General features: G+C 42.0%; 2 protein-coding genes across 3 annotated transcripts in view; one reads left to right on the top strand and one right to left on the bottom strand.

Moving 5' to 3' along the window:
- The window catches only part of LOC108411410 (zinc finger protein 883-like), an 11035-nt gene extending 5036 nt beyond the window's left edge, over window positions 1-5999 (top strand). The window contains exons 3-4 of the mRNA XM_037543140.1: window positions 3254-3668; window positions 4348-5999. Of these exons, the coding sequence (XP_037399037.1) occupies window positions 3254-3668; window positions 4348-5543 (1611 nt within the window). The 3' untranslated portion in view covers window positions 5544-5999. The remainder of the gene's footprint in view (window positions 1-3253; window positions 3669-4347) is intronic.
- Window positions 6000-9153: 3154 nt separating this feature from the next.
- On the bottom strand, window positions 9154-20358 carry si:ch211-114l13.9 (uncharacterized protein LOC796649 homolog). 2 transcript variants are annotated; one of them, XM_037543142.1, is made up of 3 exons: window positions 20067-20358; window positions 11319-11595; window positions 9154-9717 (listed from the first exon to the last, which is right to left on the bottom strand). In XM_037543142.1, exons 2-3 carry the CDS (start codon window positions 11584-11586, stop codon window positions 9524-9526), a joined length of 462 nt encoding a protein of 153 aa, XP_037399039.1. In that variant the 5' UTR covers window positions 11587-11595; window positions 20067-20358; the 3' UTR covers window positions 9154-9523. The 2 variants fall into 2 exon arrangements, with proteins under 2 accessions (XP_037399039.1, XP_037399040.1); XM_037543143.1 differs by lacking the exon at window positions 20067-20358 and adding an exon at window positions 15243-15294.
- Window positions 20359-24295: the final 3937 nt, after the last annotated feature.

Here is a 24295-nt window from a genome sequence, read left to right on the forward strand (position 1 = left end):
AAGTATAACTAAAGAAAAGAAGGAAGGAAAAATCAGTAATTCGGACTTTGAGTGGAAAATGAGCGAGGGTAAGCGGAATTTCTAATAGCCTAATACTCTGTTTAACTGCCCGTGGGCCGCCTGGAAAATGCTGAGCAAACACCGCCAGCTTTACAATTAGTGGGCCGACAGTGGTCAACTGTCCTCTTGTTATCAGGGCTGTCGCTGCTGTCAGGAAAAAAACCCATTATCTCCATTTTTAATTTTTTTTTTTAGTTTTTGGCCTAATTTGAAAATGACTGTTGTCTTTTACATTGTGTGCACATGTTGAGATGAATGGAGCAAAAGAAATGGCCCAAGATGACTTAGAAAGACGCCTGGTTCCATTTACTTGCATTAAAAGTAAAGAAGGTTTTTCCTTCTCCTGTAAATTCACCATTTTGGAGACAGTGTTTTGGTCCAAGAGCAGTGATTATGCTGGGTTAAGCTGTTTTTTTTTCAGCAGGAGTTTCCAAAACACCTTTATTTCAGACTGACCACTATCTTACCATGTTCAACATCACATGCTGATATTGAAAACACGTGTGGGCTCACCGGTGGAAAAGCCCTTTAACATCACGCAGGTTCGGGGGATGAGTTGCTAAGTTGGGTCTAGTGTTTTACAGTAGAAGACCACTGAGATGTGAAGTGTTCGGCCCCTCTTGAAGTCATTTTGGTGGTGTTGGAGCAGGAAAACATGGTTCTCAGGACAAATTTGCCTTTTAGAGCCAGTTAGACTGAATGGAGTAAGCATGGGATTTGAAAACGCTGCATTGTGGAGCTCATGGTTCTGACTCTCAAGCCAGTTTGTCCATGTTAATGCTTTCTTTTCTCTGACACACACATTTAAGTGTCATGGATGGACTGATAAGTGGAGCCAGGCACATTGGAGCAGGAAAACCACTAGATGTGCCATGCATGGCCCTTTTGTCAGGTTAAAATGGTCCTTTTGTGTAGCTGGACTGGTCAGTGTGAATGGAAGCTGTTCCATATTTCCTGCTGTAACGCATGTAACGGGCTTGATGATTAGCTGGCTAGCTGAATCCGCTCTACTAGAGCATAAGAATATCTAACAGCACAGTGAGAACCCTGAGTGAAGCCTTGGTGCCCAAGCAGTGCCACGTCTCCACATTTTCATCCCAATAAATTGCAGTGCCTGTTCATATGTTGGATGTTATGATGGTCAAGATACAAATCCATATATGTTAAAATGTTTAAAAAGCTCTGTGTATGTTAAAATGAATCTACGGAGATCTAATTATGTGCTACACAGATCAGTTTGGCTCTGGTAAATAAGATTAAGATTAAGAGAACCTTATTAGTCCCACAACGGGGAAATTTCACCTCCACCTTTATCCCATCCGTGAAGTGAAACACCACATACACACTAGTGAGAACACACACACACTAGGGGGCAGTGAGCACACTTGCCCAGAGCGGTGGGCAGTCCAATCCGCAGCGCCCGGGGAGCAGTTGGGGGTTAGGTGTCTTGCTCAAGGACACCTCAGTCATGTGCTGTCAGCTCTGGGGATCAAACCAGCGACCTTCCGGTCACAAGGCTGGTTCCCTAACCTCCAGCCCATGACTGCCCCATAAAGATTCTCCATCAGAACTTTTATACCGTCTGCTTAAGCAAAATAAATCCCCACATGAGTGGCTTGATTCAATAATTGATCTGTTAAAAAGCCACTTCATTTGAGCTCTTTACTCTGATAGGATGTACCAAAATCACTAGTTTCGATCTTTGACTGTGGGTTCTAAGAAAGGCGGTACTTAAGGGGCCCTCGGTTCATGTTTTTTCTGTCGTTGAAACACATTCACACCTTGAAAGGGCTGATAATTAGCCACTGAGCTGGATCAAGTGGGTTAGAGCTGGGAAAACAAGAAAAAAGTCCTGTATGGACAATATTGTGATCAGGATTGGGACTGAATTGGGTGCATTTGTGATGGAAAAACACTAAGCTGTGAGCTCGGTTACACGTATTGCTAATTGATCACCAATTTTTAGCACAGTTATAAATGAACATCAGTACGGAAAGCGTAGACTATGACCGACTAATTCTGGGGCAGAGGGTACATCACTCTGTGTGCACTGAAGCGCTTTGGTCTCACTTCCCTGAGCTGTTAATATTTTCTGTGCTTTGAAAGAGCTGATTTGACTCGTGAGCTAATTATCAAGCTTACACTCAGTGATTAGCCACTGCTTACACTCAGCTGTGATCAGTTTGCAGTCCACATTACAGCTGCTAGCCTGACACACTGTCTTTACATGCAAGGATTTTCTCCAATCTGATTTAATACATTCATATTATAGATTAAGACTGTATTTACACTCTAATGGAAAATCTCTGTTTACATGCTTGCTACATGCAATCAGATCCACAATGACACGCATGGGTAGAGAACCACTTGGTGTAGATGTTACCATGACAGCGAGCATCATGTGAATCTGGTCAGAGTGAGATGAGCAGCAGTGAGCAGTGCTTGTGTTCTGCTTCTTAACTGAGAGACTCAGGAAAACGTCCTTCACACGTCCTTATTAAAGAAGGCCGAGAGGAAGACGTCGTGTTCTGAGACACATAAGCTGGACGTCCGTCCCACCGCCGTCTTGTAAAGATCAGAGCATGAACTTCGTCTCCTGTTGAACAGACTTAAACTTTCCGATAGGGAACTGGCCCAGGCGGCGCTGCTCTGCTAGCAATGCTGTGCTTCCTACATTGAGCAGAGTTAGGCAGTAAAATTAAGAATTTTCCCTGTAGGACCAATAAAGTGCATGACATAACACCTGCACTGCACAGCTTCCCAACCTCAACACGCCTCATTCAGCTCAGAACAGATTCAATCATTAGCTAATAGTGTGACTCGGCTGTGGTGCAGGTGGAGCTGGCGAGTCCTGACAGAGACAAGTATGCAGATGTGAAAAACAGGAAGCCAAAACGTTTAAAGTGGGGCACTTGGTGCTTTCACCACATGTGAAAGCAAGTTCGTGACAGCTGTTAGTATTAAAATGGAAACAGTTTCGTTTCCATTTCTAAGGTGCCAGCAGCTAAATATATTATCTTATTCCCCTCAGTGTCACTTTCATTGTCATGTACATTTAAACAAGCTGGTATATTTTCTTCACAAACTAATGCAGAGAACCTTGTTCTAGTCTCAGTTGCCACCATCAGTGAAGCTTGAAGTTTGAAGGAAAGAAAACATTACTAATAATAATGATATTGTATTTTTTTCACAGGGGACATTTGAAGACTTGGGGAATGAAGACAGCAGAGACCAGCTCACAGTGCAGGAGCTGGAGGATGAACCAAGTCTGTTATCTGTCTTTAAAGCAGAACCAAATCCGAAAGAAATAACTTCATTTGTACATGCTGGAGGAGATGATAAGCCCAGCCTGCTGTCTTTTACTAAAACTGAACTAACTGCTGCAGAAACAAAGGATGTAGTATGTGAAAATGAAAAAGAAAACCAGCACATGCCTCAGAACCTTCCAGAAAACCCCAGTCTCTCTTCCGTCTGTAAAACTGAACCAAACCAGACGGAAATACCTTACCACATGTACAGCGAGGACGAACAGCAAGCACCATTGGATCTTTGTGCAGCGAGGCCGGTAGACAGCAGGACGTCCAGTAATGCGAAATCGAATGCTCCAAGTAAGTTTTATTCTGCTTTTTTTCAGTTATCAGTCGAGATGAGTCGAGACACAAATTGAAGTCTGTATCTAATCTATGTGGATGCCCAATGCAGATTAGTCATTCTGTGAAAGTGTCCATTTTTGTGTCCCTAGTGTGTACAGAATATATAAAGTTACAATTTATTTATATTTCAAAGTAAAACAATGCACTATTTTAACAATTACATATGCTTGAGCTTTCAGTCTAGCAGTATTGGTTTTTACATTTTTTATAGTTAGAAGTGCTCGTCCTCACAGTCATGTGTAAAGGGTGATGCCATGTTTTGAGGTAAAAAACATGTTTTTCTGCAGTTTTAACTGCAGTAATGTGTACATGACTATGAAATATATATGATTTAAATAACAAATTTAGCCAGCTGTTTAACGGTAGATTAGTAAATCTTTGTCTCTTTGCCATCACAGTGATTACTGCCTTTTACACATCGCCATCAGGATACCAGTCAATCATGGACATTATCTGATTATATAACCCTGTCGCCCAGGTTTACTATGACCAAATCGGGCTTAAAGAGTGCATGCCTGGCTTAGCCCAGCATCCCCAAGACGTTCTTCCAGAGTACAGGATGGTTTAGTTACCGTGCATCCTTAATTAAAAGTGAATAATCTGATATTAACTTTTATAAAACTTCCCTGTTCAGAAATCCCAGGTGAGCCCAGCCAGTTGTCCACCAATACTGAGAAAAGTATCTCTACATCTCACCCGGTGGACATCCACATGAAATCCCACAGTGGACTGAAGCTTTACTCTCAGTATGGCATCGCCTTCGCTAAATCATCTCCTCTTAAAAGATATACGAGGTTACCCGGTGACGATAGACGTTTCCAGTGCTTTCAGTGCAGTAAAACATTTGCCCAGCTGAGAGACTTCAAAATCCATTACAGGACACATGTGGAGGGGCGGTCCTACCAGTGTTCCCAGTGCGATAGGAGTTTCATTTGCTTGGCAAGCCTTACCATCCATCAGAAGGTTCACAGTGGGGAGAAGGTCTACAAGTGCGCCCAGTGCGATCAAACGTTCACTCACACAGCAGACCTTAAGAAACACCGCAGAATCCACATACGAGAGAAGCCTTACCCGTGCTCCGCCTGTGGAAAGAAGTTCTCGCAGCTGTCGATACTTAAAATCCACGAGAGGATGCACACCGGAGAGAAGCCTTACCAGTGCTCCCAGTGTGGCAAGACTTGCACGAGGTTAGACAACCTCAAAATCCACCAGAGGATGCACACCGGAGAAAAGCCCTACAAGTGCCCTGTCTGCGGCTTGCAGTTCTCCTACTCGTCAATCCTCAAGAATCACCAAAGGACGCACACCAAAGAAAAGCCTTACCAGTGCTCTCAGTGCAAGAAGACGTTCACTCACTCTGCGAGCCTCACCAACCACCAGAGGATACACACCGGAGAGAGACCCTACCAGTGCCCCGAGTGCGACAAGACGTTCGTGCGGTTGAGCGACCTCAAAACCCACAACAGGACGCACACTGGAGAGAAGCCTTACGAGTGCTCGCAGTGTGGGAAGAAGTTCTCCCACCCCTCAAACCTTAAAAACCACCAGAGGACGCATCTGGAAGTGAAGCCTTACAGGTGCAGCCAGTGCGGTAAAACTTTCAGTCGCTCGACGTACCTCACAGCGCATCAGAGGATACATACAGGAGAGAAACCCTACCAGTGCTCGCAGTGTGACAAACCGTTTGCACGGCTGAGCGACCTGAAAGCCCACTACAAAATACATACTGGGGAGAAGCCCTGCCTGTGCTCCATCTGCGGAAAGGGTTTCATCAAATCGTCTGCGCTTCACAGGCACAAGCTGACTCATAAAAACAGTACTGTAATGTAGTGTTTCACTTCTGAGACACTCACAAAGCACTGCTAAGGCATTTCCTTGGTTGCGCAGTAATACTGTGTGTGGTGAGCAGTACGGCAGAAGTATAGTATACTGTGTATTATTGAAATGTCTTGACTTATCACGATGCATCACAATATTTTGAGGTTTGATAAGATGGAAGGGACAAAAAGAAGCAGTAATTGCAACACTTGAAAATTTACACATTCAGAAATTTAGAAATACAGCAAAACTGTATGCCCCCCCCACATTTCACAAACTGTTCTCTAACATCCAGTTAAGCAGGACTAACTATGCTCTGCTTGTAACTAAGCATCCAGTTGACCAGTATTTTCTGAAGCCCTGCTGGTGACATCCTGTATAAATTAAAATAATGTGTGGCTACTCCGTATTAGCATATGGGAATGAGATCCTAATGCAGGGGTGCACAACTCTGGTTCTAGAGGACCGGTGTCCAGCACAGCTTGGTGATTTTATATTTACAGTATTTTGGCAGAAACTCAGTTTGATCAGTTTACACAGGTAGGCGAATGTAGTGTTGGGAGTCTTGCTCAAGGACTCTTATTGGTATAGTGTAGGGTGCTTGCCCTGGTGGGGGATTGAACCGCAGCCTACAGTGTAGAAGGCAGAGATGTTACCCAGGTTTAGTCAGGTTTAGTGGGTGTGTATAAGTAGAGAAACCCCCAAACTGCACTGGAGACCGGGCCTCCAGGACCGGAGTTGTGCATCCCATCCTAATGTGTGGCCACAACTTAGTAAGCCATGGAAATGAGATAAATAAGACATGGCCACGACTTGGTGAACAAGATTGTGCCTTTTTAAGCTGTGGTCAAGGCTTAATTATCTCATTCCCAGGCCTTACTAAGTCATGGACATGCAATAGGATCTCGTGCCCAAGCCTTACCGAGTCTTGTTAACGTGTGAGATCTAGATAATTAAGTCATGGCCACGATTTAGTAAGGCACAGGGATGAGGTCCTATTGCGTGTCCACAACTTGGTAAGGTGTGGGAATGCAATAATTAAGCCTTGACCACAGCTTAAGTCATTATTATTGTGGCCATGACTTATTTATCTCATTCCCATGCCTTGTTAAGTCGTGACCATGCATTATTTTAGTTCTTTCCAGATGTCACCAGCAGGGCTGTAGTTTTCCAATATACTGAGTTTATCCATGATGGCAGGAAAGCGTATTTTTTATATGATGCAACAATAAACATCCCACTGTCTTATTGCCCACCCCAGTGCCCTCAGAATAGGAATAGGACTTTCTGTAATGTGATTGATGTTTAACTCCCACTTTAAGAGTTTATTTGCAAAGTAACTTGCAGTTTCAGTGGCCCGAGTACGAACACTGATCTAATGTAACTCCATTCAGTGCTGTGTGAAGCTCATAACCTGGACCCGGATCTGCTTTTCCTACTCTGAAAATTCAGTGTTGGACTGTGATTTCTATGATATGATATGATTCCCTTTATCCACACAGTCCGTATGCGGACTGTACTAAATTTTGCATGCACCCTTCAGACTGTGTTCCTGTAGAGGAGACTTGTGGAAGTCCTCGGTTCCTGATGTCTCTGAAAGATGGTTTCATTACAGTTACGAGACTGAACCTTGTACTCAATGAACTGTTGGTGTATTAAAAGTGATCATCACTGAGTTTAAATAAAAAAATCATAGTAGACTGATTCAGAATCTTCGAATTTGTCTAGCTTAGTTCAGCAGGCGTGTAGATCTGAATTGTATGTGATTATTTATTTAAGTGTAAATAAGCAAACATTCTCTACAGGAGGATACATTTTAGTCTGTATTTTGTAGTTATTTGCATATTGGTAAAATTAAAACATGAAATATAAATGTGCCATAATTTTGCACGGGCCACATTGTATGTTTTATTTTCTATCAGTATGTTAAATAAACCAAATAAACAGTAACTGTGCATTGAAATGTGCAGAAGGGTGTTCTCTGTAGAGGATGTGTAGCTTATTTCCCCTTAGGCTTTGGAGAAGGTTTAGGAGTTGGTGTAGGCTTAGTGTTGAAGTTAAGGTTAGGGTTAGGAGTAGGTTAAGGTCAGGGTTGGGTTTAGGAGTAGGTTAAGGTCAGGGTTGGGTTTAGGAGTAGGTGAAGGTTTAGTGTTGAAGTTAAGGTTAGGGTTAGGAGTATGTTTAGATTTAGTGTTGAAGTTGAGGTCAGGGTTAGATTTAGGAGTCAGTGTAGGTTTAGTGTTGAAGTTAAGGTCAGGGTTAGATTTAGGAGTTGGTGTAGGTTTAGTATTACAGTTAAGGTCAGGGTTAGATTTAGGAGGAGGTGATGGTTTAGTATTGAAGTTAAGATTAGGTTTAGGAGTAGGTCTAGGTTTAGTGTTGAAGTTAAGGTCAGGGTTAGATTTAGGAGTAGGTGTAGGTTTAGTGTGGAAGTTAAGATTAGGGTTAGGTTTAGAAGTAGGTGAAGGTTTATTCAATGTCATGCAATTCAAGGTCAGTTGCATGCAACAGATATTTAGTTGAAATTTAGTTTAAAATAGACTGAGCATCTAGGGTGGACCATCCAAATAAAGTGTTACTGATCAGTCAGTGCTGAGCTTCTAAACCAGTCCAGGACCAGTCAGTCTGTAAAAACCTGGATTATTTACAGCATGGGTATTTAAGCCTGATTGACAAAGTTCGCAGCCACCTTCGTAGAAAGAGGAGACTGTGTTCAGGTTTAGTGAAGCTGGAACTTAGTCAGGAACCCAGTCTAAGATGAACTCAATTAGTGAGACACACCACTGGACACTATTTGACAAAGCAGGATAAGTCATTAAGCTGGATACCTCACAGTGGGCCATTAACCAGTATCTTCCCAAGTTATTTATTAAGCGTGTTCTTGGTAAAGGTCCAAGAAAAAGTCTACGTCAGACTCATGACGTGTTCTTAAAGCACAGAACTGTTTACACCTTTGTGCTCTTGAGTGTTTTTTTCTTACCTAAAGAACTAATCCCAGATAAGAAACACTGGTGAATGTTAGAACCTTCATGAAGTGGGTTTTAAGAAGATTTTGTGAGGAATAGTTGGTGAACGAGGCCCGTTGAGCTTAAGTTACACTGCTAACTTAGAAAACCCTGCAAGATACCCCCCAGCCCTGAGGAGCCGAGATACAACCTGGGGCTTCAGGCGGGAGGGACACTGCTCTTTTACAACTCCAGCTCTCAGCAACAAACCATGAGTCTTTCTTTCAACATCTCAAAGTTCACATGTGGGAACTAAAACAGAAGAAATAAGCAAAAGTAAAAAGGTCAAATTCCATGTTTTGCTGAAGTGAAAATGAGTGAAATCCTCTACAAAGACACACTTAAATCTGGTGTTTTTGTACATACATTTTAGTGTACGATTTCTATTTATTTGCTGGGTTTAATGTATTGGACCCAATACATTTGCCCCCCCCCCCCCAATATATCACATTCAGCAAATAAACAATAACTGTGCATTTAAATGTGCAGAAGTGTGTTCTCTCATGGAGTTTGACTGGGGGTGCCAAAACCTTTGCAGCTTTTTGTTTTGCCCATGGGGACATGGTTTAGGCTGTGGAACGGTAGTAAGCATAGATGGGGACAGTCAAGAAGCAACGTAAGATCAAGCATGTACCATTTATTGTGACTTTGAAAAGTTTGAATATAATAGTTTGCAAAAATAATTGCTTCTATTTCTGTAACAAAAATTCCTGTATCACTGCACTGTATCTTGGCTCGGCTCAGCTCAGACATACAGAATTGGTGGATAACACAAAGTTAATGGAGCTTATAGCTCTTCACTTTTAAAAACACTTGACTTGTGATTGTCAGTGTCTTACACAGTTAGTGAGTAAAAAGTAGATTACATCCATGAGAATATCTAAAATAACAAGGACTGTATATTACAGCGTATGAAACTTCTGTTCATCGTTTTGGTCTGTTGATGCTGCCAGTGTCGTCCTGGTAAAAATGCATTTAATGTTTTCATTAATTGAAGGTCAAATTCACCGGGCCACTGAACTGGCTTCCACAAAGAACAGGGGCCGTGACCTTGCTGCTACTGTCAGCCGTGATGGTCTGGTGCACCCCAGGGGCCCCAGGAGCCGCAGGACCCACAGCTGCAACAGGAGCCTGAGCTGGACAAGAGACAACACCATCTGCCTGGTCCGTCTTCTCTTGTACTGAAAAAAGACAGAGAGAAATACTGTAAAAGATGCTGGATGGATAATTACATAATTCATATTTATTCACTTTCATTAGAAAAGCATTAAAATACACATCACTGCTTCCTCTGGACTGGAACTGACTTGACTAATTCAGCTAACGGACCAGACCACTGATATACTGATTTATTGGGAAACGCATCATTTAGATACAAACAGTCGTATGCAAAAGTTTGGGCACCCTGGTCAAACGTTTCTTTTGATTTTCTAGGTGTAAATATGTGAACACATCCTCTACAGAGAGCACAGTTTAATACCCATCCATCCATCCATCCATCCATCCATCCATCCATCCATCCATCCATCCATCCATCCATCCATCCATCCATCCATCCATCCATCCATCCATCCATCTTCTAAGCCGCTTCTCCGTCAGGGTCGTGGGGGGTGCTGGAGCCTATCCCAGCAGTCTTCAGGTGGAAGGCAGGATACACCCTGGACAGGTCGCCAGTCCATCACAGGGCAGACAGACAGACACAGACAGTCAGTCACTCACACCCAGGGGCAATTTAGCATGTCCAATCGGCCTGACTGCATGTCTTTGGACTGTGGGAGGAAACCGGAGAACCCGGAAGAAACCCACGCAGACACGGGGAGAACCCCGGTCACCCGGCAGGGGAATCGAACCCAGGCCCTCCTTGCTGTGAGGCGACAACGCTACCCACCACACCACTGTGCCGCCCTGTTTAATACCCAATTAAATCTAATTTGTTCACATATTCACATATCGAAAACAAATAAAACATAAACCGTATCCTGTGCAAAACTAATGACACATTTCATGCTTTATTATTGTTTCTTTTCCAGTATGTCAAACTGGTGCACAAACACTAGCACAAAAACGCCATATTTCAGCTTGTTCTCTGTAGACCAAGTATCAACTCACTTCTGCTTAGAAAATCAACACATGGAATTTGACCAGGGTGTGCAAACATTTGCATATGGTTGTATGAGCCTATAGAACAGTTAGTCGTGTGTGATGCATTGTATTTATACGGGAACAGTGGGACATTACTTTTGAGTTCTAACAATCTCATTAGTGATATATTTGCTAGATAATATATGTTAGAATGTAATACGATGCTCATAAAAGGTGCTATAATTTTAATGTACGAGATTATCTTAATTATATTTTGTGATTACAACAAAGAACAAATCACCTATAAGTCAGTGGCAGGCTGAGTGGAAAACCTGGCAGTGCTGTGGTGTTTTGGTGTTTTGGCTCTTGACTTCACAAGAGTAGAGAGTAGCGTAGAGTCAACTTTGTCATTGCTCAGTACAAGTACAAGGCAACGAAATGCAGTTTGCATCTACCAGAAGTGCAAATAGTAGCAATAGTGCAAAACGGACAGTGCAAGTGGGCAAAAAATATCATGCATCTATGAAATGTGGTATATGAACAATATATACACAATTATAAATACATCTATGAATGATATATATATATATATATATATATATATATATATATATATATATATATATATATAATAGTATAAATACAATACATACTGTATGTTATGTACTGTTGGAGTAACAAGTATAGAATATTGCTTTACCTTTTGCAAGTTTTTCTTCTAGCTGCTCGGCGAGATTGTTCTGTTGCATCTCCCTAAGAATCTTCACGGCAATCTTCCCCGTGTCCGACATGTAGTTACTCTTCATCAGATCTACAACGTTTTCTCTGGTTTTTTTCTCCAGCTTACCCTTAGGTATAGGGTCAAAGCCTATTGCCACGTCCTTTGTCATGTACCATTTAAACCTTTCAAATTCTTCCTCTTTGAGCTCGTAGAGATGGTTTACCAGCACTGTGGAGACGTTGGTCATTCTGTATCACTGTGAGAGAAAGTAGGGAAACAATGAAATACAAATGACATTGTCAAAACAATTCTGTACAGTTGTTGCTATTGTACATGCAGACACACTTTTAATTGGTGGGCTTCCTAAACACTGATCTCCTGAACAGTCAAATGGACGTTTACGCTTATTCTTTATTTTAATTGTTTGGCTTTAGTCACACAAATTTGGACTGTTTATTTCATCCTACTGAAGCTGAAAGAATTTGCACCTGTTCTCTGAAAAGCACATAAATAAGGCAACATGCATTGCAAGTGAAAGTCTAAAAATGCTCTTAATCAGGGGTCGTCATTTCTGGTCCTGGAGGGCCAGAGTCCAGCACAGTGTGGTGATTTCTCTGGTCAAACACACCTTAATGACCTCTGGTAATCAGTTAACATCCTGGTATGTAGAGGAGGGAAACTGTGCTAGACAGTGGCCACCCATAAGCAGAACTAATGACCCCTGCTGTGACTCCTCAACACTGCCTGATCCCAACAAAGCCTGAGAAACAGATGCAGTGTGAGGCTCTAAACCAGCATGCTAACACTAGTGAGATGGCGTTATAGCCAAATGTGTGTAGAACATAATTATCTTTCCATATAAACAACTTGAATAGAAGTGTAAACCTATCCATTTTAAAGGGATCTTTTCACAGTTTCTACATAATTAAACAGGTCGGATGTGAGTCGTTCAGTGATTTGGTGTGAAATATTCTTGAGAAACCTACCGAGTCAGAATTGTTCACAGTGGTGGTGACAGGAACCAGATATCCACCACAAATGCTTATGAATATGCTGCCTGATGCCTTAGACATGTTTTATGAACGTTTAGAGAAAATTTTGGCCTTAAATGTATTTTAAAATCCATTCCTGGTGGAGGGACACATGCACGAGTGTTGTGAGGTAAAATAGTCCCTAAAGAAAACTTATTATATTAGATAATCCACTATTTTACCATCATCAGCATTACATATAAACCCCGGAAGATGTGTTCACTGGTGGTTTTGAATAGTAAATAAAATGTCTATATTTGTGTTGTAGGCCTGGTTCCTATCACCATCATGTCTGTATGTTTTTCTACAACAAACCATTTCACATCAAACCACTCTTTACATCAACTATTGATTTACATCAACTATTTCATTAAGTAGAAATTTTTAAAAATGTAATCCCCAGTAATTATTCAGTTCTGAGTAACTTATAGGGCTGCAGGGGAGCTTCCGTTCAGCATCTATCAGCAAAAGAACCGAAGTTATGCTCTGTTCTTCTGTATTTGGTACATTTTGGTCTGAGATAAAAAGCTGAAGCTCTAAAATGTGAGATGTGAGCAACTCATGGTTGGTTTCAAGTGGTGGTCTTTGATGGTCTAAGTGGTTGACAGGCTGGATGTCCAGCTAGACTAAACACACCTTCTGCTGGTCAATCAACCGGTATGATTTTATTTGAGTTTGATGGTTTTGCTTTTCTGCCAGCGTGATCGATTTGAGTAAGCTGGTCGATGAACCTGGCCAATTTGGTAATTCTAGTTGACCAACTACACCATCAATCCCAAACACACTCCCAGCTCAACCAGTTTGAGCTGACCAAGCTGCTTTTTTCAGTAGGGCTGATTACAGCTTGTAAGAAATGCTTATGAACTACACGAATGCACACCTTCTTCTACCTTCTTTAAACGGCGTAATTTCTCCAACTCAAAGAATGAACTTCAAGGCTGAACGTCGAGGCTGTAACATGACCACATAGAAACAACCAGCAAATATCTGCTTTCAGCCTTCCAGCTTAGTATTTCAAGCAAGTGATGCTTCTGAAGGAAACCTGAGTCAAATATTTGACTCCTTTCCCTCACACTCAGCACGGGATGCCCAGAAGGCCGTGTCCTTTCACCCATGGTCTGTACACTATACACTATAAAGCTACAACCGCCTCGCAAAATACAGCACCAACACCATCAGCAAGTTTTCCAATGACACAACAACAATTGGCAGCATTACTAACAATGATGAGGGACAACACAACGATGAGTGGAGCACCTCCAACAACCTCCACCTCAATGTTCGCAAAACCAAGGAGTTGATTGTTGACTTCAGAAGGGGGAGCAGAGTGCACGCACCACTGAGCGTCGAGGGGACGGTGGTGGAAAAAGTGATCTGCTTCAAGCTCCTTGGTGTCCACATAGCTGAGGACTTCACCTGGTCACTCGACACATCACACATTGTCAAAAGGGCCGAACAATGCGACCACTTCCTCTGAAGGAGAGTCAACCTGCCACTGGTCCACAGTGGAGAGCATCTTGACCAGCTGCCTCACGACCTGGTATGGCAGCACCACGGCTGCAGAGGGTGGTGAAAAGTGCCCAACTGCCCTTCCACATCTACCAACAAGAAATGTCTGAGGAAAGCCATCAACATCTCCTCTGACCCCATACGGCCCAGCCACTCCCTGTTCCAGCCTCTACCATCCAGAAAGAGGTCCCGGAACATCTGAACCAGAACCACTAGAATTAAGAACAGTTTCTACGTATGAACTGTTAAACCGGTCACACCAGCAACACCAACCACGACAATAACACGCATTACGGACTGATGCTGATCCAACCCTGATCCCCAAGTTCTCTCAGCATATCTACACACTGAGCTCCACCCACCAATGGGACCGTGGGCACATTGCACTTTAACCGGAACCCTCTATGTTTGAATGTTTATGCTGTAAGCTGTCCACTTGAACACTAAGCTGCTAATGCTCTTTTACCTGCACTGTAGACTTCATTAAAATACTGGAGTCTGTGATGCTGTTCACAATTTGCATACCAGACCTGGTTTACCTCCACATACTGTACAATTCCAATTGAATACACACTATAAAACACCAGCTGCAAATCGCTTAAGACTACATATTCATTATAGTTTATTTTATTATAGTATAGCAACTATAGTTTACACTTTAAATTCTACCTCTGCCTTCTGGCCTACAGCTACAGTCTCACTTTATTTGGATAGTCCACTATAGTGCCCTATAGATTCTTTACAGATGTTCAAATTGTTAACAGACTATCTGTTGACACTCAGTTGATTCTAAGCAGTGGTGGGGTTAGGGTTAGTATTTGGACCAGGGTGAGGGCTGGGCTTAGGTTTAGCGTTAGGATTAGGATTAGAGCAGTTTTAGAGTTACAGAAAATCATGGTCAATTTAGAAGATATTTAGTTGAATGTAATTGAATGTGAATGAAAGTGACTTAAGTATCTACAAAGCATCTAAAGTGGACGCTCCAAAAAGTGTTACCACAGTTACTGTTAATGAGCATATTCTGTATTCACTGCCTGTGCACATCTTTGCGTTATCTGCCTTTTTATTATCTATCTATTGTTGTTACTGCACGGAGAAGTAGCCTAACAGTGTTTCGGTATACTGGGAATTCATGGCGGTCTATGGCTACCTTGTTTCTACACTCGTTGTCCATTTTATCAGCTCCACTGACCGTATAGTTTCATTCTGTAGTTCTACAGTTACAGACTGTAGTCCATCTGTTTCTCTGATACTTTGTTACCCGGTTCTTCAGTGGTCAGGACCCCCATGGACCCTCACAGAGCAGGTACTATTTGGGTGGTGGATCATTCTCAGCACTGCAGTAACACTGTTACACTCCTACCTTGTCGGTCCACCTTGTAGATGTAAAGTCAGAGACGACAGCTCATCTGCTGCTGCACAGTTTGTGTTGGTCGTCCTCTAGTCCTTCATCAGTGGTCACAGGATGCTGCCCACAGGACACTGCTTGCTGGATGTTTTTGGTTCTCAGTCCAGCAGCGACACTGAGGTGTTTGAAACCTAGAGGATAACCAGCACAAACTGTACAGCAGCAGATGAGCTATCGTCTCTGACTTTACATCTACAAGGTAGACCAACAAGGTAGGAGAGTTTAATAGAGCTGATTATAACACATAAATGTACATATAATGTGAAATATATGCCTGATCCTATGCATATATACACTCACCAGCCACTTTATTAGGTCCACCTTGCTAGTAAAAGGTTGGATCCCTTTTGCCTTCAGAACTGTCTTAATTCTTCGTGGCAGACTTTCAACAAGGTGTTGGAAATGTTCCTCAGAGATTCTGGTTGGTAGGTGATTAAACACACCCAGACGATGTCCAATGCCATAATCTGCTCTGGCCCCATCCCAATGCGGCGCGGCGCTGAAGCCTACAGCAGGCTTACGGCGTTAAACTGCTGGATGTCCAAGTGGTGTTCCGAAAAATAAAGTGGGCTTTATAGACAATTGGTGACGTTTTGAGGGCAAGCCTGGTCTTATAGGTAGGGATGGTGTCCACCCCACGCAGGAGGGTGCTGCCTTACTTTCTTGCAGCATAGCTCATAGTCTTTTAGTTAGTCGGCAGAGTAGTGTAAACAGCTGCTGACAGTCCAGAGCCGGGACCAGGCCGCAGACAGACAGGCTAAACCGACCGTCTGCGATCCGCCTTGAGGCGTCACCCAAGATCAGCTTTATAGGGACAGTGTCTTTGCCCTGAATTAAAACTAAATTTAATCATAGAAAAACTCAATCAGCCCGGTTAAACAACCTAATCAACATATATCCATGTTCTGATGATGGCACTAACACCTTAGATCTAAAACTTGGACTACTCAATATAAGATCACTATACTCTAAAGCAGTCGTCGTAAATGAAATTATAAGCGATCATAAATTTGACTTTTTCTGTCTTACTGAAACAGGTTAGACCAGATGAATATTCAGCTTTAAATGAAGCCACGCCTGTAGGCTATAATTATGCACATAGGCCGAGACTATCAGGCAAGGGAGGTGGAGTCTGTGTAATATACCAAAATACTCTCGATATTAGTCAGAAACAATGCGACACTTTTACTTCCTTTGAGGTCCTCTCTATTCACGTCACAAATCCGGTCACAAAAAAGACGTTCTCATTATTTAACATTTACAGACCACCAGAGCCATACTCTGAATTTATAAAAGAATTTAGTGACTTCGCTGCAAACCTGGCTGTGTGCAACGATAAAGTAATAATTGTAGGAGAGCGGAAATGGCGTCAAACCAAGCTGGAAGTGTTCCACACTGCCTGGAAGGACAGCCTTATAGAGGATAGAAATGCTCTCACTAAAGCTCGCTCAGCATATCTGGCCTCGCTGATTGAGAAAAATAAGTATAATCCTAGAGGTCTGTTTAATGTAATTTCCCAAATCACACAAAATCAGGCAGGTAATGAACCAGAAATCCCAGCAACCCTCACCAGTGAAGTTTTTATGGACTTCTTTAATAATAAAATTGAAAATATTAGACAACAAACTCAACCCTCAGTATCAAATGTCATCTGACTTGGCTGTCATCTGACTTGGCTGATATAAAACAAAACACAGCTGTAGAAAAGAGTCTGGAAACTTTTTACCCACTCCCACAGCTGCAACTAGAGAAGATGCACAACCTGCACACTCAATGCAATTCCATCAATATTACTCAAAGAAGTACTGCCAGTTATTATAAACCCTATCTCAACTATAGTAAACTCGCCCCTTAGTCTGGGCCATGTACCCAAAGCTTTTAAACTAGCAGTTATCAAACCTCTGATCAAGAAACCAAATCTTGATGTCGCCGTTTAGTCTAATTACAGGCCTGTTTCTAACTTACCGTTTATATCTAAGATCTTAGAAAAAGCTGTGGCCCAACAACTTAGTTCATATCTACACAAGAACCATATATATGAAAAATTTCAATCTGGATTCAGGCCACACCACAGCACTGAGACGGCTCTAGTTAAGATAACTAATGATCTTCTTCTTACCTCTGATCAAGGCTACATATCTCTCTTAGTGCTACTTGACCTTAGCGCGGCTTTCGATACAATAGACCACAATATTCTCCTAGAAAGGTTAGAAAACATGGTTGGAGTCACAGGGACGGCCCTATCATGGTTCAGATCTTACCTATCAGAACGTTATCATTTCGTTAGGGTAAACAGTTTATCTTCCAGTTATTCGAAAGTGAGATTTGGAGTTCCGCAGGGCTCTATATTAGGACCTTTATGGAGGACTGTGTAAAAGACATGAAATGCTGGATGTCACGCAACTTCCTCCTATTAAACAGGAACAACAGAGGTTCTCCTTCTGGGTCCAAAATTAGCAAGAAGTAAATTACCAGATTTAATCTTAAATCTTGCCGACTTTCCAGCCACACTTGGATCAGCAGCAAAAAATCTTGGCGTTATAATAGATTCAGATTTATCATTCGATCAACACACAGGCAGCATCACTAGGACAGCTTTTCTACATCTTCACAACATCACCAAGATCAGAAATGCCCTGTCCCTGCGTGATGCAGAAACACTAGTACACGCCTTTATTACTTCCAGGCTAGACTACTGTAACGCACTACTGTCAGGATGTACGAGCAGGAATTTAAACAAACTCCAACTAGTCCAAAACGCCGCAGCTAGGGTCCTCACTAAAACTAGACAATTTGATCATATTAGCCCAGTGCTATCATCACTTAATTGGCTGCCTATTAAATTCCGTATTGATTATAAAATCCTTTTATTGACTTATAAAGCCCTACATGGTCTTGCTCCTGAGTACCTGCAAGACCTTATTTCTCATTATGAGCCATCACGACCACTCAGATCCCAGAGTGCTGGCTTATTAATAGTCCCCAGAATAGTTCCCCGGGGGGAAGAGCTTTTTCTTATAAAGCCCCCAAACTCTGGAATGATCTTCCAGAAACTGTTCGGGACTCAGACACAGTCTCACTCTTTAAGACTAGGCTGAAACTTCACTTGTTCAGTTTAGCTTTTGTTAGCTAATGTTCCCCCTTAGATAAAGGCAGCAGATCCAGGGGTCCATGGACACAGGGAATTATAGTAAACTGAGACGCTGGTGCTGTCGTCCCGCTGCTCGCACGTGGTCACTCAGGCTTGTGGACGGTGGAGCGGAGGGATGCCGAACTGTCTCAGAGTGCTGCCATGTCTGTGTGTCCTTCTGGTTCTCTCCTTTTAGTTAAGCTGTCATAGTCAGATTTGCCGGAGTCGTTAGCCTCACTCTGGAAATGTTTACATCTCCTGTTTATGTACAAACAGACAGAATAAAACTAATTCCATCTCCCTGCTTTCTTTCTGAGTATACAATCACCCACATGTCCGGCTGGACACTGAAGGACGACTGACTGCAGAGCCCTCCTGCTACCCATTTCAGACCAGCTGCCCACGCCCCAGCTGCCACCACCTGCCTTGGACTAGCTGCCCACCCTACGCTGATGTTCTCATAGACTCCTAGTTATTCCTAATACCAATATTACTGCTATTAATATTAGTAGTATAATCACTTGTAGGTAGTTTGACCAGAGGAGGATGGGTCCCCCCTGGTGAGCCTGGTTCCTCCCAAGGTTTCTTCCTCAGTTCTGAGGGAGTTTTTCCTTGCCACTGTTGCCCCTGGCATGCCCACCAGGGGGTTTCTGTACATTCTTACAGTACTGTTGAAACTTTGTCTTTTCCGAAATTCTGTAAAGCTGCTTTGTGACAACATCTGTTGTAAAAATCGCTACAAATAAATTTGATTTGATTTGATTTGAGTTACTGTTGCCTTTCTATCATCTGGAACCAGTCTGCCCATTTTCCTCTGACCTCTCACATCAACAAGGCATTTTCGTCCACACAACTGACCGCTCACTGGATGTTTCCTCTTTTTCGGACCGTTCACTGTAAACCCTAGAGATGGTTGTGTGTGAAAATCCCAGCAGATCAGCAGTTTCTGAAATACTCAGACCAGCCCGTCTGGCACCAACAACCACGCCACGTTCAAAGTCCCTTAAATCCCCTTTCTTCCCCGTTCTGATGCTTGGTCTGCACTTCAGCAAGTTGTCTTGACCACCTCTACACGCCTAAATGCACTGAGTTGCGGCCGTGTGATTGGCTGATTAGATATTTGTGTTGACAAACAACTGAACGGGTACCTAATAAAGTGGGCAGATTTCGGTTTCTGTTTTTGGTTTAGACCCCGGCTAAAAAAGACCAATAGAAAACATTCTTGGTTTCCCTGTACAACTGTTCAGATCCCATTAAGAAACCATCAAATGCATTTACAATCAGCCTTTGGTCACCTGTTAAACCACTAAGATCCTTTACATTGTGATACCAACCCATTCAAAAAGGCCACAACACATCACAAAACCACCAGGAACCAAGAAAAACACGCAAGGGCTTCTATGAGGTGTTTTTTTTTAGCAGGGTCATGGGTCCAGTTTGCTCTGGACAGCTTTTCTAACCAAGCAAACCCAGAATATTCACCAAAGCCAGCCAAAAGTAAGGCAGATGGCTGGGTTCTCAGCCTTAAACGCGACAGAAACACCAGGAACCAGGAACCTGTACGGCAGCTCAGCGTCAAACTGACCAGACACATGGTTTGGCTTTTCATTCAGGTTAAACAGATGTAGAACAGACTTAACTGGGCTTACCTGAGAAACAAAGCAGCCAGGACGAGTTCAGTGGGCTGAGTTCCTGTTTTCTCGCTTCTCAGCTTGCTGCAACCCTTACTTTCGGTTTTGCACTTGCACAACTTCCTTCTGTACATCGTGCGGTCAACACGCCCATCAGGTCACGTAGAGCACTGACGAGTCTTTACCCAGCGCTGGGTTCGATCACGACTCAGTCAGTAAGCTATTAATGAGCGATTATCAGCGTTATTAGCATCATCATGTTTCTCAGGGTCGCATTAGGGCGATTAAGCCTCGCATCCATACATTACAGGCGCTTTGAGATGGTCTTGTGTCTCTCAGGCGCCCCCTTGTGGACGGTCCTGGAACTGAGCCATCATCCCTGACCGTCTCATCTCTGAGGGCATGAGTTGAACTACAAGGCTGGGCGATGATATCGGATTCATATCAGTGTCAGGCTGATCAAATAATTGATCAGGATCAAAGCTGATTTGATTAGGTTGATATTCCAGGCTGATATTTGATGACGCGTTTATTGTTACTATATACGAGCAGAACGTGTAGGTGTATCTAGAACCAGTTTCTACAGTTATTACCTCAGCGTCTAGAGATGCACCTCAGTTCAAAAGTTTGGTGACACTTAGTGTCATATTAGTGATTGTTTTCTAAGTCCTTTCTTACACACCATGGGCTGAAAGGCTGTAGGTCATTTTAGGTTAAACGCTGGACGCCTGTGTTTTAAGATGTTTTGCCTTGTGTGAGCATGGTAAAATCAGCAAATCGTTTACAGTAATGACCTATTTAGAGTCGTTTTTGTGTTTGAGGCGATTGAGGTGTTAATTTTACAGCTACAAGTTTTCGTCGTGGTTTTTTTTATTTACTCTTTATGGAGTTAGATTTGCGCCAGATGTTTCAAACTAAACAATAAAAGCTACAAAGAAAATGTTCAGCATCTAAATGTCCAACATACAGTATGTTGCAAATACAAATAATCAGAGTTGAACCTAATTTTACTGCTCATTTTCACCCGTTTTCGTATAAATGTATGGCTCATTTGGCCTATATATGCTTTTATTTATTTTTTTCTATTTGTTGATTAAGCTGATATATTTTTTTAAATTCTGATTTTTGGCACATTTGCGCAGGGGGTGGGTCTAAGAAGAAGGCATTCATCTGCGCTCTTTATTTGTCAACTTATCTGGTCTTCTGAACAGGTCTTTGAAAGGTCTTTCCAGTGTTCTCAGTGTGGCCAGTGTTCCCAGATTGGGTGCGTTCCCACCAAATTTGGTGAATTTTGCTTGAAATTGATGGAGGGAGGCCGTTGGTGGATGGACAAAATTTGGGCTGGTTTCTCACTATTTGGTGGGTTTAAAAAAAGTACTTTATTGGTCTCACAATGAAAATTTGTCATGTTGCTGCATAGCTTTGCCTAATATCGGAGCAGCAATGAATTAATGGACTGTATTACTTAATCATGCAGCTTAAAATTGAATAAGACTCACTCCAACATACCAGTCCATCATCCATCATTGCCCTGCCCATCCAGATCTTAAAAACGTGTTTGAAGAATAGTTACATTTGTAATATTATTGCTATTTATTTGATGTTAATGTAATGTTAACTGATTTTCATATTAATGTAAATACTCTTAAAACACTGATGAGGCTCCTTAAGGTAGGGGAATGAAAAGATAAGACACATACACATTCAATAATTTACTTTGTAGGAATTATTATTAGTTTATTCATCCTTAGTGACAGAGTTTGTTTGCATAAAACACTGACAGCGCCATCTAGTGACAATTTCACTGTCTGTCTGCTAATTTTTAACAGCAGCAGCAGTGGTTAATGTACCCGGAAGCTCATTTGATGACGTTGTTTAAATGCTGTATTATTTTATGTCATGGTTGAAAAGCTCCTACATTGTTTCTGTAATTTTGTTTTTTTCAGGCGCATTTTTAGGCTGGAAACTACAATAGTAATCTGGCAACCCTGGGTGTGGTGAGACTTGTCTGAGGTAAGATAACTTCAAATACATTTACAGAGTTTAGCAGACGCTCTTATCCAGAGTGACTTACAAGAAGTGCTTTGTCCATCTAGAGAAAGTATCTTTGCTAGTTACCAGTAGGTTAGAGAGAAAGACGGTCCTGAGCTCAGGTACTGTTAGAAACACAGAGTCACTGTAGATCGCCAGAAAGATGGAACAGAGTTGAGCACAGAACTCTGTGCCATGCACCAAATACCACCAAAGGACGCAGATCAAAGAAAAGCCTTACCAGTGCTCTCAGTGCGAGGAGACGTTCACTCACTCTGCGAGCCTCACCAACCACCTGAGGATACACACCGGAGAGAGACCCTACCAGTGCCCCGAGTGTGATGACGTTGGTGCGGTTGAGCGACCTCAAAACCGACAACAGGACGCACACTGGAGAGAAGCCTTACGAGTGCTCGTAGTGTGGGAAGAAGTTCTCCCACCCCTCAAACCCTAAAAACCACCAGAGGACGCATCTGGAAGTGAAGCCTTACAGGTGCAGCCAGTGCGGTAAAACTTTCAGTCGCTCGACGTACCTCACAGCGCATCAGATGCTGGAGAGAAACCCTACCAGTGGTCTCTGCACACAGAACAGAATAACTCGAGAAATGCTTAAATTCTGTTCACTTGGAAAGTTAAGTTGACTTTGCTTGCACAATAAGTTGACTACTTGCAAAATTACAACGACTGTACTTGCAAAATAATGTTAATTTTCAAAACTAAGTTGACTACTTGCACAATTAAGTTGATGTGCAAATTAAGCTGATTTGCAAAATTAAGTTGACTTTACTTACAAAATTGATTTTACATTCAAAAATAAGTTAACTTATTTGCTAAATGAAACTGACTTGCAAAAGATGGTTTTCATTTACTGGCAAAATTAAGTTGACTTGCAAAATTAAGTTGACTACTTGCAACATTAAGATACATTTACTTGCAAAATTAGTTGAATACTTGCAAATTTAAATTGATTTTACTTGCAAAATTAAATTGACTTGAAAAAGATGGTTTTCATTTGCTTGCCAAATTAAATTGGCTTGCAATATTAAATTAAGTTGACTACTTGCAAAATTAAGATAAATTTACTTGCAAAATTAAGTTGACTACTTGCACAATTAAATTGACTACTTGCAAAAGTGAGTTGACTTGCAAAATTAAGTTAACTGTTTTGCCAAATTTAGTTACCATGCAAAAGATGTTTTTTGTCCACATTTGGAAAGTTGACTTTACCTGCAAAATTAATTTGACTACTTAACATAATGAAGATACATTACTACTTGCATGATTAAGTTTACTACTTTCAAAATTAAGTCAACTTTAATTGAAGTAAATTTTCTTTCAAATTAGACACTCAGACCATGAGAAACAAAATTCTGGTCTGATGAAACAAAAATTTAACTCTTTGGCCTGAATGCCAAGCGTCATGTCTGGAGGAAACCAGGCACCGCTCATCACCTGGCCAATACCATCCCTACAGTGAAGCATGGTGGTGGCAGCATCATGCTGTGGGGTTGTTTTTCAGCAGCAGGAACTGGGAGATTAGTCAGATTGGAGGGGAAGATGAATGCAGCAATGTACAGAGACATTCTTGAAGAAAACCTGCTCCAAAGCACTCTGAACCTCAGATTGGGGTGAAGGTTCATCTTCCAACAGGACAACGACCCTAAGCACACAGCCAAGATGACAAAGGAGCGGCTTCTGGACAACTCTGTGAATGTTCTTGAGTGGCTCAGCCAGAGCCCAGACTTCAACCCGATTGAACATCTCTGGAGAGATCTGAAAATGGCTGTGCACCAGCGCTCCTCATCCAACCTGATGGAGCTTGAGAGGTTCTGCAAAGAAGAATGAGAGAATCTGCCTAGAAATAGGTGCCAAGCTTGTAGCATCATACTCAAAAAGTCCTGAGGCTGTAATTTCTGCCAAAGGTGCTTCAACAAAGTACTGAGCAAAGGCTGTGATACTTATGTACATGTGATTTTTTTCTGTTTTTATTTTGAATAAATTTGCAAAACATTCAAACAAACTTTTTTCACTTTGTCATTATTGGGTATTCTTTGTAGAATTTAATCCATTTTGGAATAAGGCTTTAAATCTGGAAACAGTGAAGGCGCTGTGAATACTTTCTGGAAGCACTGTAAAAGTCTGGAAACACTTGTCATATTAATGATTGGTGTTTTGTTAATATATGATATATAATAAAGCAATATTATATGTTAAAA

The sequence above is a fragment of the Pygocentrus nattereri genome, chromosome 12 (genome assembly GCF_015220715.1).
Source record: "Pygocentrus nattereri isolate fPygNat1 chromosome 12, fPygNat1.pri, whole genome shotgun sequence".
Taxonomy (NCBI): Eukaryota; Metazoa; Chordata; class Actinopteri; order Characiformes; family Serrasalmidae; genus Pygocentrus; species Pygocentrus nattereri.